General features: G+C 47.7%; 1 protein-coding gene across 2 annotated transcripts in view; it reads left to right on the top strand.

The window, feature by feature from the left end:
- Positions 1 to 692: 692 nt before the first annotated feature.
- The window catches only part of MKI67 (marker of proliferation Ki-67), a 29,506-nt gene continuing 14,893 nt past the window's right edge, over positions 693 to 15,305 (top strand). The window contains exons 1-11 of one of the 2 annotated variants that reach the window (XM_040254779.1): positions 693 to 986; positions 1,380 to 1,552; positions 3,940 to 4,018; positions 4,109 to 4,224; positions 7,819 to 7,885; positions 9,921 to 9,966; positions 10,405 to 11,505; positions 12,869 to 13,044; positions 14,234 to 14,555; positions 14,647 to 14,765; positions 14,866 to 15,037. In XM_040254779.1, the coding sequence (XP_040110713.1) occupies positions 1,461 to 1,552; positions 3,940 to 4,018; positions 4,109 to 4,224; positions 7,819 to 7,885; positions 9,921 to 9,966; positions 10,405 to 11,505; positions 12,869 to 13,044; positions 14,234 to 14,555; positions 14,647 to 14,765; positions 14,866 to 15,037 (2,290 nt within the window). In that variant the 5' untranslated portion in view covers positions 693 to 986; positions 1,380 to 1,460. The remainder of the gene's footprint in view (positions 987 to 1,379; positions 1,553 to 3,939; positions 4,019 to 4,108; positions 4,225 to 7,818; positions 7,886 to 9,920; positions 9,967 to 10,404; positions 11,506 to 12,868; positions 13,045 to 14,233; positions 14,556 to 14,646; positions 14,766 to 14,865; positions 15,038 to 15,305) is intronic. The other variant, XM_040254780.1, reaches the window with a different exon arrangement.

Genomic DNA, 15,305 nt, shown 5'->3' with positions numbered 1-15,305 from the left:
GTGCATAAGGTTTACTCATTGAAAATTCTTCCTAACAGGAAAACACAGTAAACCTTAGAAAACCTAAATTAATGACAGTCAATAGCAAAGATTAAGTAAATTACGATTTCAAAGCCAAATACGTTATAGCCACCAAAAAGAAAGAGGAAGACGTTCTCTACATCTTTATAAAGCAGTGAATATAAGTGCAGAAAAAAGTGTATATTACGATATTCCTCATGCCTTTTTTTTTTTTTTTTTTAAAAGAGAATCGTGTGTATTACTGGGAAAAGACACAAGAGATGGCTTGTAACAACTGGTCATCTCTAGGGAAATAGAGGAACTTAAAACTGTAAACCTACCAGCAACGAGTAACATACTATGTACCACTGTTAACTGTGTTTGACCCTTAGAGAAAAGGAGGCAAGGTTTTCGCGGAGGTGGGACCCTGTTGCATTTCAGCAGGGTCTGCGCTGTAAGGGTGGAAGACCCTTAACGAGCGCGCCTTCCGCGAATGCGCGCGAACCAAGCCTGTCTGCCCGGCCCCGCGGAGCCCGCCCCGCCCCGCGCAGCTTGCCCCGCCCCGCGCAGCCCTAACCCGCTCCCTTGCCCGCCCCTCCACTCCCATTGGTCTGTCTCTACGCCGCTGCGCCCAATCGCTGCGCTTAGCGCCAAATTTGAATCGATGTTATCATTTGAATCGAGAGGGAGCCGCGGCGGCTTTTCGCGCCCGAGCCGCTAACGCCGGGCGCCTCCGGGACGTGGCTGGGCTGGGCCATCCGGCCGCCTGCGAGGGCGAGGGGCGAGGGCGGGGGGCGGAGCGGGGACGGCGGCCGCGGCGGAGGTGGGCGCGAGTGTGCGGGCTGAGGCCCGGTCGGTCCCTGCGGCGCGGGCCGGGAGGCGGACGCAGGTGGACTGGTCCCCTGCTCCTCCCGGGGCCGACGCGAGGTGCGCGCCGCGGGGTGGTGGATCGATCCCCTGGTGTCGGCGCGGGAGACTCGTCCCGGGTGAGCCGCGGCCGGGGCCCTTCGGGGGGCGGGGGCAGCTGGCGGGGCCCCGGGGGACCGCGTGGACCACCGGGACTCTGCGGGCACCGGCGCCCTGGGCCGGGCCCTGCTTGTTCTCAGCGCTCGCGTGGGGTCTCGGCGGGAACCTCCCCGGGAGCCGCGACCCTGGTGGGCGCCGTCCTGGTCGCAGGTCTGTGAGAGGGGCGCCGAGTTGTGGGGGGACAGCCCGGGACCAGCCTGGGGCTTCCACAGCGGTCAGTATAAAGTGTGGGTCGGGGCGGCCGGGGCACTGGTGAAGCGACCCCAGTTGGTCACTTACAAGTGCCTTCTTAGCTCTTTGCTTTAGAGTAACCTCCCGCTCCCCACGTGTTTTATTTTTGTTATTTCCTTCAGTGACCTGTAAGTCCGCTTCAGCAAAACTTTTGATGCCTGACCTTCCCGTCCGGGGATTATACTCAAATTCTTGTTTAGAAAATGGGTCCTACAAGACGCCTGGTTACCATCAAAAGGACCGGGGTGGATGGCCCTCACTTTCCGCTGAGCCTCCGCACCTGCGTGTTTGGAAGGTGAGCCCTGCCCTTGCGCGGGACAGTTGACACAATTTGGCTTTAAAACCCCCTCAGTGTTACTAACCACTGGCTGACAGATGGGACGCACAGCTACAGGAGTAGTGGAGCTCTTGGATTTGCTCAGGATTGCCTATGTACTGTCAATGTGACCGGCTGTTTCATATGAAATAGAATTTTGGGGATGATGTTTATATAATTGTGTGTGTTTTTAATCAAAGATTTAAAAATTGGTTTGATAAAAATCTATAATTGGAGAAAAATGTAAAGGATTCTCAAATCCTGCTTGACTTCAGGCAGGCTTTCGAAGGCCACTGTGCTCATCTGAAAACTCTCTGAACTGAGCATTCCTTGGTTGCTGGGGGTTACTATTGAGCAAATAAGGAAGGGATCTGTGTTGGCTTGTTGGTCTTTTTGAAAAAAATGGGAATAGGAAGAAGAGTCTTTCCGGTTGTGTTTTGAGAACTTTTCTTTGGTTGCCTTCCTGTGTTGTTGGTGGCAGTAACAGTGGTCCGTGTGTAAACAGGAAATGTTAATCACACCCCGCTCTCCTTTTCTAAAATGATGGGTAAGTTACCCTTCCTGTAGAAGCCTGTGTGGTGGAACCCTGACGCCCTCCTACCCACACTCCATCCTCCTACCAGTCATCCTGCACCCATGTTCCACCACAGGGCAAACTCTGGCTTACCTTGGTGCTGTTAGCTGGTTGGCACTTTTATCTCTGGAGTTTGCTCTCTACCCTCCTTCCTACATGAGCGATTCATGTACCCTGAGAAGAAGACTTCACTGAGCACTGCTCTTTTTTTTCCTAACCCACACGTGGTAATGAGGCTGCAGTTTGTCTGTTTCACTCCTAAGGTCCCGAGAGCAGAAACTATCTTGTTAATAATTATGTAGCTGGTGTCTGGTATGGGGTCTGGTGTATCAGAGGTGGTTACTGTCTGGCACGCCAACAATTGTCCTGTTGAAACATCAGCTGGAGAATTGGGTTTGGAGTCAGTATGTAGCAGTGGTTGTCAGCTGAGAGCCATATGACTCCCAGGAGATACCTGGCAAAGTCGAGACATTTTTTCATGTCACGATGTGGGAGCCCCACATCACCGATGTCAGGGAGCAGAGGTCAGCTTTGCTGCCAATCCTACAATGTACAGGACAGCTCCCCCTGCAAAGAGCTGTCTGGCTGGGATGTCAGAGGTGCCGAGGTGGAGAACCACTGCTCTGTAGCGATTCTCACTGGCAGTCTCCTGCCACACATTCTCATTTCTAACGAGATAATCTTTCTCTCATGCCTCAAAATCAAAATCTTTTCATTGACTTAGAGTAGCTGTTCACTTTCCATAACTTCTACTCTCTTCAAAAGGAAAAGACAAAAAAAAAAAAATTTCGGTATCAAATGGGAGGCATTCTTTCATACTGTAGTGATTAAGTGTCTTTTTATGCAAGATTGTTTAATCTAGAAACCCATTTGTAGTGTTTGATCGTGTGACGCGGGGTGGAAGGGCTACTCTAAGGCTCCAGAGGTTCCTGTTGAGAACAGAGGTGTCACAGTCTGTTCAAACATGGTAAACATAGGATGGTACCAGGGGCACCAGAGGCCCAGGGAGACTTGCCTGGGCTCCCATCTTCGACCAGCTTCTCTGTGGTCTGGGGATTTCCGTCTTGCGGTGCTTGCTGCTGATGTCAGCTTCCTGTGAAAAGACAGGTTGTGTCTGGATAATTGGTTGTTGTTGCTTGTGTTTAGTGTCTGGAATGAGAGGAGACTTGTGACTTTGTCAGTTAATAGTGCAGTTTTAAAACAATCAAAAGCTTACAAGTGGTGAGCATCTACTGCGTGCCAGGCAAGTGACAGACCTGAGTAACTCATTTCATTGTGTGCAGAGCACCATGATGTCGGTGCCAATGGAGTCCTCTTGGTATGTGAAGAAACTGAGGCACAGAGAGGTCCTGACATGAAATACAGCACTTTTGGTGATGATTAAACCTTTAAACATACATAGCATTACCAACAAATATGTGTAAATCTTTTTATTAAAAAAAAAAAAGCAGAGTCCAAAAAATAATTATTCTCCAAACTGATGTGAAGTACTCCTTTATCTGGGTCTCATAATTATGAGCATAAATAGTTTAGCAAAAGGAAATTCAGTTTTGTATTCTAATATTTTCCATTACAATTTTTTTAAGTACTCTAAGTTTTAATGATTTAAAGTAGCTGCTTCTACAATACTTGTAAAAATTGCCAGCAAAATGCAAAGATCATTTACATTGCCCAGTTTGTTTTTCCTTTATGTCATTGCATTAACAGATCAAATGCTGTTTTATTTTGAGTCAGTAATGTAAATTTTTTTTAATCACGACAACCTAAAAAATCTTTAATCTTTTGAATTAAGGGGTATCGAGTGTGACATTCGTATTCAGCTTCCTGTAGTGTCCAAACAACACTGCAAAATTGAAATCAGTGAGCAAGAGGTGAGTGGGTTTTGGGAAGTCTATTTTTAAAAGCTTTTCACTTTGTATCCATTTACTAGTGACAGGTTTTCCTGTGTTTTCTATTTATAGGCAGTATTGTTTAATTTGAGTTCCACAAATCCAACACAAATAAATGGATCGACTTTTGATAAACCTGTACAGCTGAAACATGGCGATGTGATAACTGTTGTTGATCGATCTTTCAGGTAGGTAAGAACTAACTGGGCTAAAGACTTTCTGAGTCACCAAAAACCAGCCTCACAGTTCACCAGGGATCCTTCTTTAATGCGGGTAAACGTCCACATGGTTGAGGTGGTCATTCCCAACACTAAGTCTTCATCTAAACTCAGGAGCATCTAGAAGGAATGGCAAATGGAGCCTATTGTGCCCAGCTCAAGGGTTTGAGAGCAGATATCTGTGCCAAGGACAGCAACTCATGTTGCTGCAAACGTTGTGAAACTGCATTCATTTTACTTCTCTATGTTAAAATCAAGTACAGTCATAGAGAAAGATACAAAACGAGACGCATGACCCAACTTATTGGGACGGACCAGCCTTGTGATTTCACCTGTCAGGGACTGAACTGTGCTCCTAAATTCACAAGTTCAAATCCTAACCCCCAGCTCCCCGGGCGTGGGACCATTTTCGGACAGGCCTTGAAAAAGAGGATTAAGTTAAACTGAGGCTGTTAGAGTGAGTCCTAATCCACTCCCATCCGTGTCCTTATAAGAAGTGACTAGGACTTGAGAAGCCGGGGGAGCTGGTACTCAGGAAACAACCCCGAGGAAGCAGCCAGAGCCTAGGAGAGAGGTCCCAGGAGGGCACCCTGCCCACACCTTGATCTCGGACTCCCGGCCTTTGGAACTGTGAGGAAAGACATTTCTCTTGTTTAAGGGTGTGACGTTTGGTTAGAGAACTAATATACCACCTGAGCCATCAGCAACATTTCCGGAAGTTTTCCTCATGCGTCCTCTCATCACTGTCTCCACTCACTACGTAAACCACAAAAGCGTGGCTTTTCTGATTGCCTGAGGCTTCGGAGTTCTCCTGCCTAAGCTTGCATCTCTCACCACTACAGTTTTGTCTGCCTTCATTAAACTGCCTACACTTGCAACTGAGTTCTGCTCTTACGGTTGTGAGTTTCACAGCATGGATAGGATGGGTGGACCCATCCCAGTCGATTCCTTCTCACTGCTTAAGGATTTCTTTGAATTAACCACAGTTTTATACACATATATACACTATTCATTCTGGATGGACATTTGAGGAATTTTGTTTTTGAAATGAGTCAGGGCTTGCTTTTTATGATCGGATGTGGTTAACTCTGTACTAACCTGTCCTGTGTGTTTGAAAAGAACGTGTTCCACAGCTGCTGGGCAGAGTGTTCTATCTGTATAGGTCCCTAAGATTCAAATTCCTAACTAGAATCCTGGTAACATTTCCTGCTGATTCTTAGTTACTTGGACAGGTAAGTTGTAATCATACATTTAGGATTTTTTTCTTTTTTGTTTTTAGCTCTGTAAGTTTTTGCTTCTTCTATTTTGAGGCCATACTGTGGGTTTAAATTAAGAATTATCTCCTCTGGGAGGATGAAGCTCCAGCATGTATCGTTCTGAAATGTCCTGTACCTTTAGTAATGCTTTTGATGAGAGATTTCGTACTATAGTTCTTTCTGCCTCTTTTTTTAAAAATCACATTGTTTTCAACTTTCATAATCCTTAAGGTTTAGATGGTCTGTAGGAACTGGCTGCTAGATGGACTTTTGTCTATAACTGGTTGATCTTGACAGATTGACCTTTTCATCCTTGTAAAATGTGCAATGTCTCTAAATAATTTTTATTTTAAAGTTAATTTCATCTGGTGTTGGTACAACCTCTGTACCTGTCTTCTGGTTGCTGTTTGCCTGGTGTATCTTTCTCCATCATTATACTTACATCCTATGTATGTCTTTTTAAGAAATATATACTTTAAAACTGTTTTTACTGAATATTCAATGATTATAAGTACTGTAAGTTAGACATTTAACCAAAGCACACTTACTTACAGGTTAAATACAGTCATAAAGATGCCTTAAATAGAGACTCATCACGCAGGCAAACTGAGTTCTTTGATGCCCTCTTTTGGAAAGTAGAGGGTGAAAGAAAAAAGGTCTTTCATCCCATATGAAAGAGAGTGAAGTCTAGAAGAATTTACATGCTGTTAGTGATTGTCTGTGACCAAATCGCTAAGGTTGCCAGACTTAGTAAAACAAAACAAAGCAAAAAAGTCCAGGTTGTTCAGTTAAGCTTGAATTTAAGATAAATGAAATATATATATATATATTTGCAGTACTATTTGTGTCTTTGATTCTCAACTGGATCTGTTGTAGGAAGCAATATATTAATAGTTGGATCCTTTTTGTCATCCATTCTGCTAAATGGAACTCCGTTTTCATTACTGCCTTCATTTGTATTCAGTAGATATTTTCTAATTTGAATATCCTGATCTTTTCTTTTTCTGTGCTTTTTGTGAATTTGCCTTCATTTTTAAAGGATGTTTTTATTGGATAGAAACTTCTAGATAGGAAATATCTGATGTGGAATGGAGAACCAGAACTATTTCCCCCAATGAAATGCTGCTCAGATTAAGATTGAGATGATCAAATACCTCTAGCAACAAATAGAAAATGGGTTTGAGGAAGAAGGGCTTGGTTCAGAACTCTGGCGCCATAAGGAACAATCCCAGACGCCTGGCGGCTCCAGTCTTGCTTGGTACCGCTCTTCAGTCGCTTAGTCGCGTCTGACTCTGCAACCCCGTGGACTGCAGCACACCAGGCTTCCCTGTCCTTCACCATCTCCTTAAATCTGCTCAAACTCACGTCCACTGAGTCAGTGGCACCATCCAGCCATCTCATCCTCTGTTGTCCCCTTCTCCTGCCCTCAATCTTTCCCAGCATCAGAGTCTCTTCCAATGAGTCAGCTCTTAGCATCAGGTGGCCCAAGTATTGGAGTTTCAGCCTCAGCATCAGTCCTTCCAGTGAACACCCAGGACTGATCTCCTTTCGGATGGACTGGTTGGATCTCCTTGCAGTCCAAGGGACTCTCAAGAGTCTTCTCCAACACCACAGTTCAAAAGCATCAATTCTTCAGTGCCCAGCCTTTAGATCTTACTTAGGTGGCATTTAAATTCTTTTCATCCTCTCTTACCTGGTTACCTAAGTTCAGTATGTGTTATAAAATGTTGTTCTGTGAGTTGATACCCGGAGTCTGTTAGAACAACTATGTGTCTTCCTAAACATCTTTACATCTTCCTAAAATGTGCCTCTGTTCAGATACAGATGGAGTAACTGGGAAGCTTGAAGAGCTCCTAGTGATCTGAAGTTCAAGTATAGCTCTCTAATTACTCTGCAGTGAATGACATCACAAAGTGATGAAAGGCGATAGATGCCACCCAGCTTCTTGGTTAACCTTCCAAATCATCACATGATTTCCATGAGAAAAAACCAGGAGACACCTGATTTTGTTCTGTTACACACTTGGTTCCAACAGAGTAGGTGCTCAGCAATATAGTAAAGGCTAGTCAGGGCTCAGAAATTAATCTGGTCTCAATCTCTGATGATGGTGTTCTGAAAGAAACAAAGCAATTTCCCTCAGTTTCTCATGTAAAAACCCTTCTCTAACTCTAAATATCTTTGCTTGAATAAGGTAATATCTTGAACAAAACCTGAAGTTTGTTCCTCGGACATAAGTCAGATATAGTAGTTTTATTTTTGGTCACAAACCTTTAACCTGAGTATGTGTCTATGATTCTGTGCACTTCAGGTATGAAAATGAAAGTCATCAGGATGGAAGCAAGTCACCTGGATTTCCAGGACAAAGACGGGACCAGGTGATGGGGGATGCCGTCCAGCTTTGGGCTCTTGAGTCTTTTGTATGATGATATGAAAGCTTTTGTCTGCACTGACACTGTGTTTCGTTACACAGGAGAACAGTTTATCAGTTATAGTAGGAAAGTGTCACTAAGGTATTAAAACAAGCTGAGCTTAGATATATTAATATAATGTAAGCTATCATTCCTCTTTTATTCAACATGGGAGTACTGAGTATCACACTTTGGGCCCCAAAGTCTCCTCAAGTGTCTCACAATCTGATTTTGCAAACCTTTGGTTAAGACAGCCCTGACATAGAACTCTGATTCCAGAACCATGGGATCTGGTGGTTCATTTTGTGCCCCATTCATCCATTTTTATTTTTCTGAGATAATCACATCAGAGTTGTGGGTGCCAGAGATGCTTTCCAGGTTTGACGGACAGATGACCCATAACACTGAAGGAGAGTAATTGCCTTTTGTTTATCAGTGAAGAGAACACATTCCAAATGGTCCGTCTTCCTAAAATGCAGTTCTGGGAGATTTAGTAGGACTTAGAATGTTCCAGGTAAATCCTGAGACTTCCTGTCCATCCTCCTTTTTATGAAGCTACTCAAGTTAGCCTTGTCTGACCAGGTTGGAATGCCCTGTCTTGAGAGTCTTATCACAGGGACTCCTAAGATCAGCCAGAGGCTCTGCATTTGAAGGTGCTCCTCCTTCCCTAGAGAAGTAACTAATGTCAACCTGCTCATCAGCTTTGGGGGAAGGCTAGCTTCTGAGGGCCTCCCAGGTGGTAAAGAATCTGCCTGCCAGTGCAGGAGATGTGGGTTCGGTCCCTGGGTCGGGAAGATACCCTCGAAGAGGTAATGGCAACCCATGCCAGTATTCTTTCCTAGAAAAATCCATGGACAGAGGAGCCTAGTGGGCTACAGTCCATGGGGTCAAAAAGAGTCAGATGCGACTGAGCGACTAAATACACACAGCTTCTGAGGTGTCCCACCTGCCACCGCGCCCTCCAGTTTGCTTTTGTTATTCAGCCACTCAGTCGTGTCCAGCTCTTTGTGACTCCATGGACTTCAGCATGCCAGGCTTCCCTGTCCTTCACTATCTCCTGGAGTTTGTGAACTTGTTACTCTAACTTGTGAGTAGGTATAAAGAAACCAAGGGTTAAATAGGAGGTCCCAAGGGTCTGTGACCAGAGTGTTATCTGGGTTGTGATAACGGAAATATCGAAATTAGAACATGTCATCTGACTGTGATCTTTATGACTGTTGGATATTATCGTACAAAAAAATGTGGGCTTATATTTTGTATAGATTTTTAAATTTTAATTCATTTTTATTGTTCAGAAACTGAGCCCTCACACAGGAAATTTGAGAAGCAGTGCATTCAATACCAAGGAATCGGAAATTGATTAAAGACAGTATATTTTGTGATTTCCCCCAGTGATTTAGAGGACATTATTTTTCTAACTTTGGAACAGTATTGGACTTCTATATCTTGTATTCTTGTTATTCTGTAGTTGGTCTTCACCTGATAAAAAGCTGCCTGGGAAAGATCATGAAGGCGGCCAAGCAGGAAAGCTAGATCTAATCCCAGTGCTCCGAGGGTGCAGAGTCTCTGGGTGCGCTGTTCACCTCTGCCTTAACTCCTGGGCTTTCAGATACACCTCCAGTGTCTGCCAGCAAAGGCCCACATGCTAAATTAATCCCACTTCCCCCAAGGATCCTGTAGCCAATTTTTGCTAAAACGGAGTGTGAAGTCGATGACTCTGTGTCTTTGGTAGGTTCCCAGACCTTGAGGGTAGGTGATGTTGACTTTCAGCTTTGATTCCTCTTTCACAGAAGTTCAATGGATTAAAAACTCATCTGAGAAATGCCTGTGCTGTGAGCCCCAGCACCCGAAGGTCTGGGCTCATTTCCCAAAGTCTCTTCACATCCTAAAGAGCAGTAGGGTAGAGGAGGCCATCCACCAGAAGAGTATCTTAGTAAATAGGATTTACTGCCAGTATCTGAAAAGGCTTCTAAATCGATCTTCGTATTTTGCCCATTTACAGGAAGCTTCGCTTCGGGTCTCAAGATCCAGCTTATCTTCCAATCCAGGTCAGTAGTTTTTTGTTTTCGTTTGTTTGCCTGAGATCCTGTAAGATCAGTTCTTCATGTAGACTTGCGGTGCAGAAGGGACAGACATAGGCGGGCGCCCGAGTTAGCCTTTCCCCCCGGTGATGTTCAGGCGCCATGCTGGTTGGAGGGTGCATGTGGGGACACGTTGGCTGGTTCAGTTGTCCCCTTGGTCCTGGGCGGATGGGCAGCGCTGGATGCCCGATCCTGGCATCAGGCACTGAGGTGCTTTATCTATTTGGGTTGTAACACTAGTGTCAGAATACTGTCACCATGCATTTTGGACATGAAGAAAGTTTTAGGCCAAGTGAAAAGCTAGGTTTTTAAGACAATTTGAAATAGTTTCCAAAATGTGCATATTGCGCATGTTAAAATCATTGAGAAAATCTCAAACTTCTTATTTCATAATTCATTGTCAAGAAGGGAAAGCTCAAGATTCCAGTGCCCGTTCAGAAGTCACGGAAGAAGCTGTTTCGGGAATGCCTGTGGCCCACGGGGAAGACGTCACGGCCGCACACGCCATCTGGGGGCGCTGGGAAGACCACGTGGCCAGGATAACACCCAGTAGTGTTCATTCCTCAGAACTTCCTGGAGGTGCCCACAGAGGTGCGACGGATCCCACCACTGGGGCCTCGAAAGAAGATCCCAGTGTAGCATCAGGGGCCTGTCGTGAAGAACCGAAGGCTCTTTCTTCCATACAGTATCTTAAAAGGAGTGACCAAAGTGAGTCTCCCTTTAGGAAGCTTTACGAGTCAATGAAAGTGGAGTTAGATGTGACCCCAGGAAAAGTCAGTGTTCTGCAGAATCGCAGAAAATCAGGACCGCAGCGTCACTGCACAACGGGCAGAGAAAGCACTGATGGGTTACAGGACGAGACTCTGGTCTCCCCCAAATCCAGATGGAAGTCGGGCCGAAGCTCCCACCTGAAGGCAGACCCCGGTTTGGGGGAGCAAGGAAGTAGCCAGACTGAGGGAGAGGGGAGCGGGGAGCCGGTTCAGACGCCCAAGGAGCCCAAGAGTCCTGGCATCGCCTGCATGGAGATGGAGACAAGGAAAAGCAGGACCCCCGTGCGGTGTTCACAGCAAACCACGATGCCCCTGCAGTGTTCACCACACAGCCCCTCCCGGAGGCGGCGGAGTGCAGACCCGGGTGCTGGCGGTGGCCGTGTATCCCAGAGTCTAGACCAAAGTGAAGGCTCCAGGGCAGATGACCAGATGTTAACTCCCCAGAAGTCCTTGCCTAGAAATCAAACACCCGTTAAAGTTGGGAGTTTTGGAAATACACCAGAAAAGCTTTTCTCTAGAAAGAGGAAGAGTGTGCCTGCAAATGTTGACCGTCTGACTGCAGAAACTGAGATTCCACCTCCGATGATCTCAGCTTCACTGGCCCTGCAAGTTGAAAGGAAGATTCAGAGCGATCTTCTCAACAAGCCTGAGAAGCTGGGCCCAGCAACTGGACAAGTGGGCCCTGGGTTATCCGGCCTCGATGCAGCTGAAGTCAGCAGCTTCGGTGATTCCACAAGTAAGTCTATTTAACTGTCCATTTATTTCTCCCCCAAAGTTTACACCTACCTTGTGTCTAGATGTGAATTAGCGGTCCCTTCCTTCATTCACTAATGATTCGCTCTGAGATGCTAAGAGACCACGATAAGAGCCACATTCGTCATCATAGATTTATGTGAAAGCCCTGGTAACCCACCAACCAGAGGAGGTGCTGGCTACTAGGGAAGAATTAGCAGGGGTCTAAGGAGATAGGGTGGCCCCAAAATATATTTGATTCTTGGGAGAATAAGCTTGAGCATAATTGCTTTTCATACAAGCTCTTATATCCTATAGGTTGAGCCTTTAGAATAAGCAGTGGAAATCTTGGAAATCTTTCCATGGGGGGTGGTTCCTAGAACACCCTTGGACCGCCTTCGTGGGTTTACGTGCCAGGTGCTGCTGTGGGTGCCCTTCAGACACGGGCTCCCCAGCCTCCGTGTTGGCACAGGTGGGCCAGTGGGACAGGTGTCGTATTCTCTTCCTTCTGCAAGTGGGGAAGCCACCTGATGGCATGCTACGGGCAGCAGAGATGTGACCCGTGGGGCAGGTGATGCAGCTCAGGAGCCTCCCACACTCCCGAGGGGACCCCAGGTGCTCAGAGGCTGTGCCTGGCTCACAGTCCTCAAGGGGGACCCCTGGGTGCTCAGAGGCTGTGCCCAGCTCACAGTCCTCACGGGGACCCCCTTTGTGCTCAGGCTATGCCCAGCTGTCAGCTCTGCATCTGCAGAGAGCCCATGGGGTGGGGGGTGTGGTTCTGAAATCAGAATCACGTGCATGACTTCATGGTGTTCCCCATGAGTGTCACAAATGGGGCATGTCACTTAGACAAGGGTTTGTGTTGATGAGCAGTTCACAAAGGTGTGTAGTTGGGCCTGTCTGTCCAGATCTCTGGGAAAAGCTTCCAGCCCCTGGTTCCACTCACATGCAGGTCTGGGTGAGGCCTGAGTGTGAGTCCCTTGGGAAAGCCTACTCAGTCCACTGCTGGAGCTCATCGCTGGCATCCCTCTGGTCCGCAGTGGGGACCACTGATCAGGGAGCTCACCGCTGGCATCCCCCTGGTCCACAGTGGGAACCATTGATCAGCCACGCCCTTCATTAGGCTCCGTCCGCACGGGACTTGTCACCGTGTAAACAGAGTCCTTGCATTGTCGCATTGAGCCTTGGCATTTTGTAGTTTGTCCTGGATTTTTCATTAGCTTCATCAGCGTCAGGAGAGTATGAAGGTGGTGAGGTGCCAGGCCTTGGTGAACTCGCAGTAGGTTTGTCTTTAATGGTTAGTGGAAGCAGGTCGCACTTGGGGCGCGGTTTCCTTTGCACTCTGACATCTGTGCCCATTCCTCTAGATAAGATGGAGGGCGTGTCTGCAAAGAGGAGGCGGGTCTCCTTTGGGGGTTGCCTGAGACCCGAATTATTCGACGAAAACTTACCTCCCAACACACCTCTCAAAAGAGGAGAGACGCCAAAGCAAAGACGGTCCCTGGCCGCCCACACGCCCACCGTCCTGAAGAAAATCATCAAGGTGAGGTTCCCCGCGGGCCTCCCCCTGGGGTCTGATGATGGCGCACATCCTGGGTCCACACTCTTTCCAGGGGCTTCCCTGGTGGCTCAGTAAAGGGTCCGCCTGCAGTGCAGGAGACTGGATTCGATCTCTGGGTCAGGAAGATCCCCTAGAGCAGGGACTGGTAACCGACTCCACCATTCTTGCCTGGGAAGTCCCATGGACAGAGGAGCCCGGTGGGTTACAGTCCATGAGGTTGCAAAGAGTTGGACACAACTAAGTGACGAACACTTTTTTTCTCACTGTTTCCAAAACCCTCACACTAGTAGAATGACAGTGAAGACCTTCTTCTTTCCAATAAAAAAGTAAAAAGCATCAACGTCTCTGAGAACACATTCCCAGAGGTGTTGGCAAATGGACTCCTGAGTTCCGAACCACAACCCAAGGGTGGCTGAGCACAGGTGGGTCCTCAGGACCTCCCTTCTCTGCAGAGGCAGCCTGCTGACCACACTTCTGGGCCAAGTGGTCACACTCGGGTTATAGTTAAATACCATTTGGAAAGACAGAGCTATAAGATTGTATTTTTTCCCTTTTAGAATGACAAGGTGAAAGACAGAGCTTGGATGGCATGCACACCATGGTTTTGACCGTCAGCTCTTTAGAATTTTTCATCACTGACCCTTTAGGGGTGTGATCTTACATCTCTAGAGAGGTGTGCCCCCACCCCTCAGCTCCCCTTCTCCAGAGGGCCTGGGTAGTCTTTAATTTCTTTTCATTTCAGTTCATTTTCTTTTCCTTTTGCTATAGGAGCAGGAGGTATGTCTCCTTCCCACCTCTTTTGTATCAGCCCCGGAAATGGGCTGAACCCATCCTTCCGGTGGGTTTGGAACCCACGCTGACCCGAGGTGGTTAGACTCCCACAGAGGGTGTTTCCTTGGATATAGATCAGAGCCCCACTCCTCAGGAGGTTCCTTCCAGCTTTCCACTGGAAATGCCTCAGTTAAGACTTATTCAGTGCTTTCTTTTCCCCCTCCTTTTTAAGTGAGAGACACAGACTCCTGTCTCCACTGTATGCTTGACAGACACTAGTTGGAGCAGTCGGTGCTTCAAGATTTACACAACTAAAATTGTTGAGTGGGCAGGGTTTTCACATTCATTACACAGATGTTATATTTGGGGTAAGGTTTCCTACACACATTCCAATTGCCAGGAGCAGCCCCAGCCACCAGGGAAAGAAGATTCTTCAGAAGTCCGTCTGGAAGTGGCCTCACCAGATGCCTTCATGAGCTCTCCGGCTGCTAACGCCGTCCACGCTTCTGCGGCCGCTCCTGACCGATGCCGCAGGCTGTCCAAGGCGTCTTGCGTGTCAGGGGTCGGCAGGTCCCCGCATCAGACAGATGTCCCCAGGAAAGGAGGGAGACGGAGCGGCAGCCTCCCTCCCCAGAGAGCATCCCTGGAGCGGAGCCAGCACGGGATCCTCCAGACGATTTTCTCCAGGAGAAGGAGCGGTGCCTCGGAGGCCAATTTGATCGGTGAGTGCGTGGTGTCTGCAGATGGGGTTCAAGGTGGACTTTTCCGTGGGTGCCGGTTTGGGAACGTCTCCTCATCTCTTTCCTGTGACAGTGGCAAGATCATGGGCAGATGTAGTGAAACTTGGTGCCAAGCAGGCCCAGAATAAAGCTGTGAAACGTGGCCTTCCCAAGCAGCCGGGCAGACGGCAGAGAAGAGCCAACACTCCGAAGGTGCGTGTTCCAACGTGGCTTGTGCTCTTGACGTGTCAGGGGGACACGAAGGGTGGCTTTCAGGCTTTGACGTGTTGTTGATCTCCCAATCATTTTCCAGAAGCCTCCCGGCCCCGTTCACAGTCAGTTCAGCACCGGCCATGCGAACTCTCCCTGCACCATCGTCATAGGGAAAGCGCAGCTCGAGAAAGTGACCGCGCCGGCTCGGCCCTACAGGGTGATAAACAACTTCGTGGTCAGCAAACCAAGGGACTTCAGTGAAGATCTTTCAGGTAAAAGCATAGCCGTGGCTCTTATAAACCAGAGCCCTGTCCTCCTCCTCTGGGGGTCCCACCTGGGTGGGCGTCTCGTTTGTTTATCTGCTGTGCCTGGGACAGGAAGATAAATAATCCAGACAACTCAGGGGTGGGGACGGGGTGCGACATGGTGTTCAAGGAAGAGGGAGCTGGATTGGAGTGCAAGGACCGGTCCTCAACGATTTGGGGTCACACATCCTGCAGGAAGCAGACGGGAAATGCACGCTTGTCTTCCCTTTGGATT

This window comes from Oryx dammah, unplaced genomic scaffold (assembly GCF_014754425.2).
Source record: "Oryx dammah isolate SB20612 unplaced genomic scaffold, SCBI_Odam_1.1 HiC_scaffold_14, whole genome shotgun sequence".
NCBI classification, from domain to species: domain Eukaryota; kingdom Metazoa; phylum Chordata; class Mammalia; order Artiodactyla; family Bovidae; genus Oryx; species Oryx dammah.
Note: the sequence above shows the minus strand (reverse complement) of the source record. Positions and strands in the feature narration are given on the sequence as shown.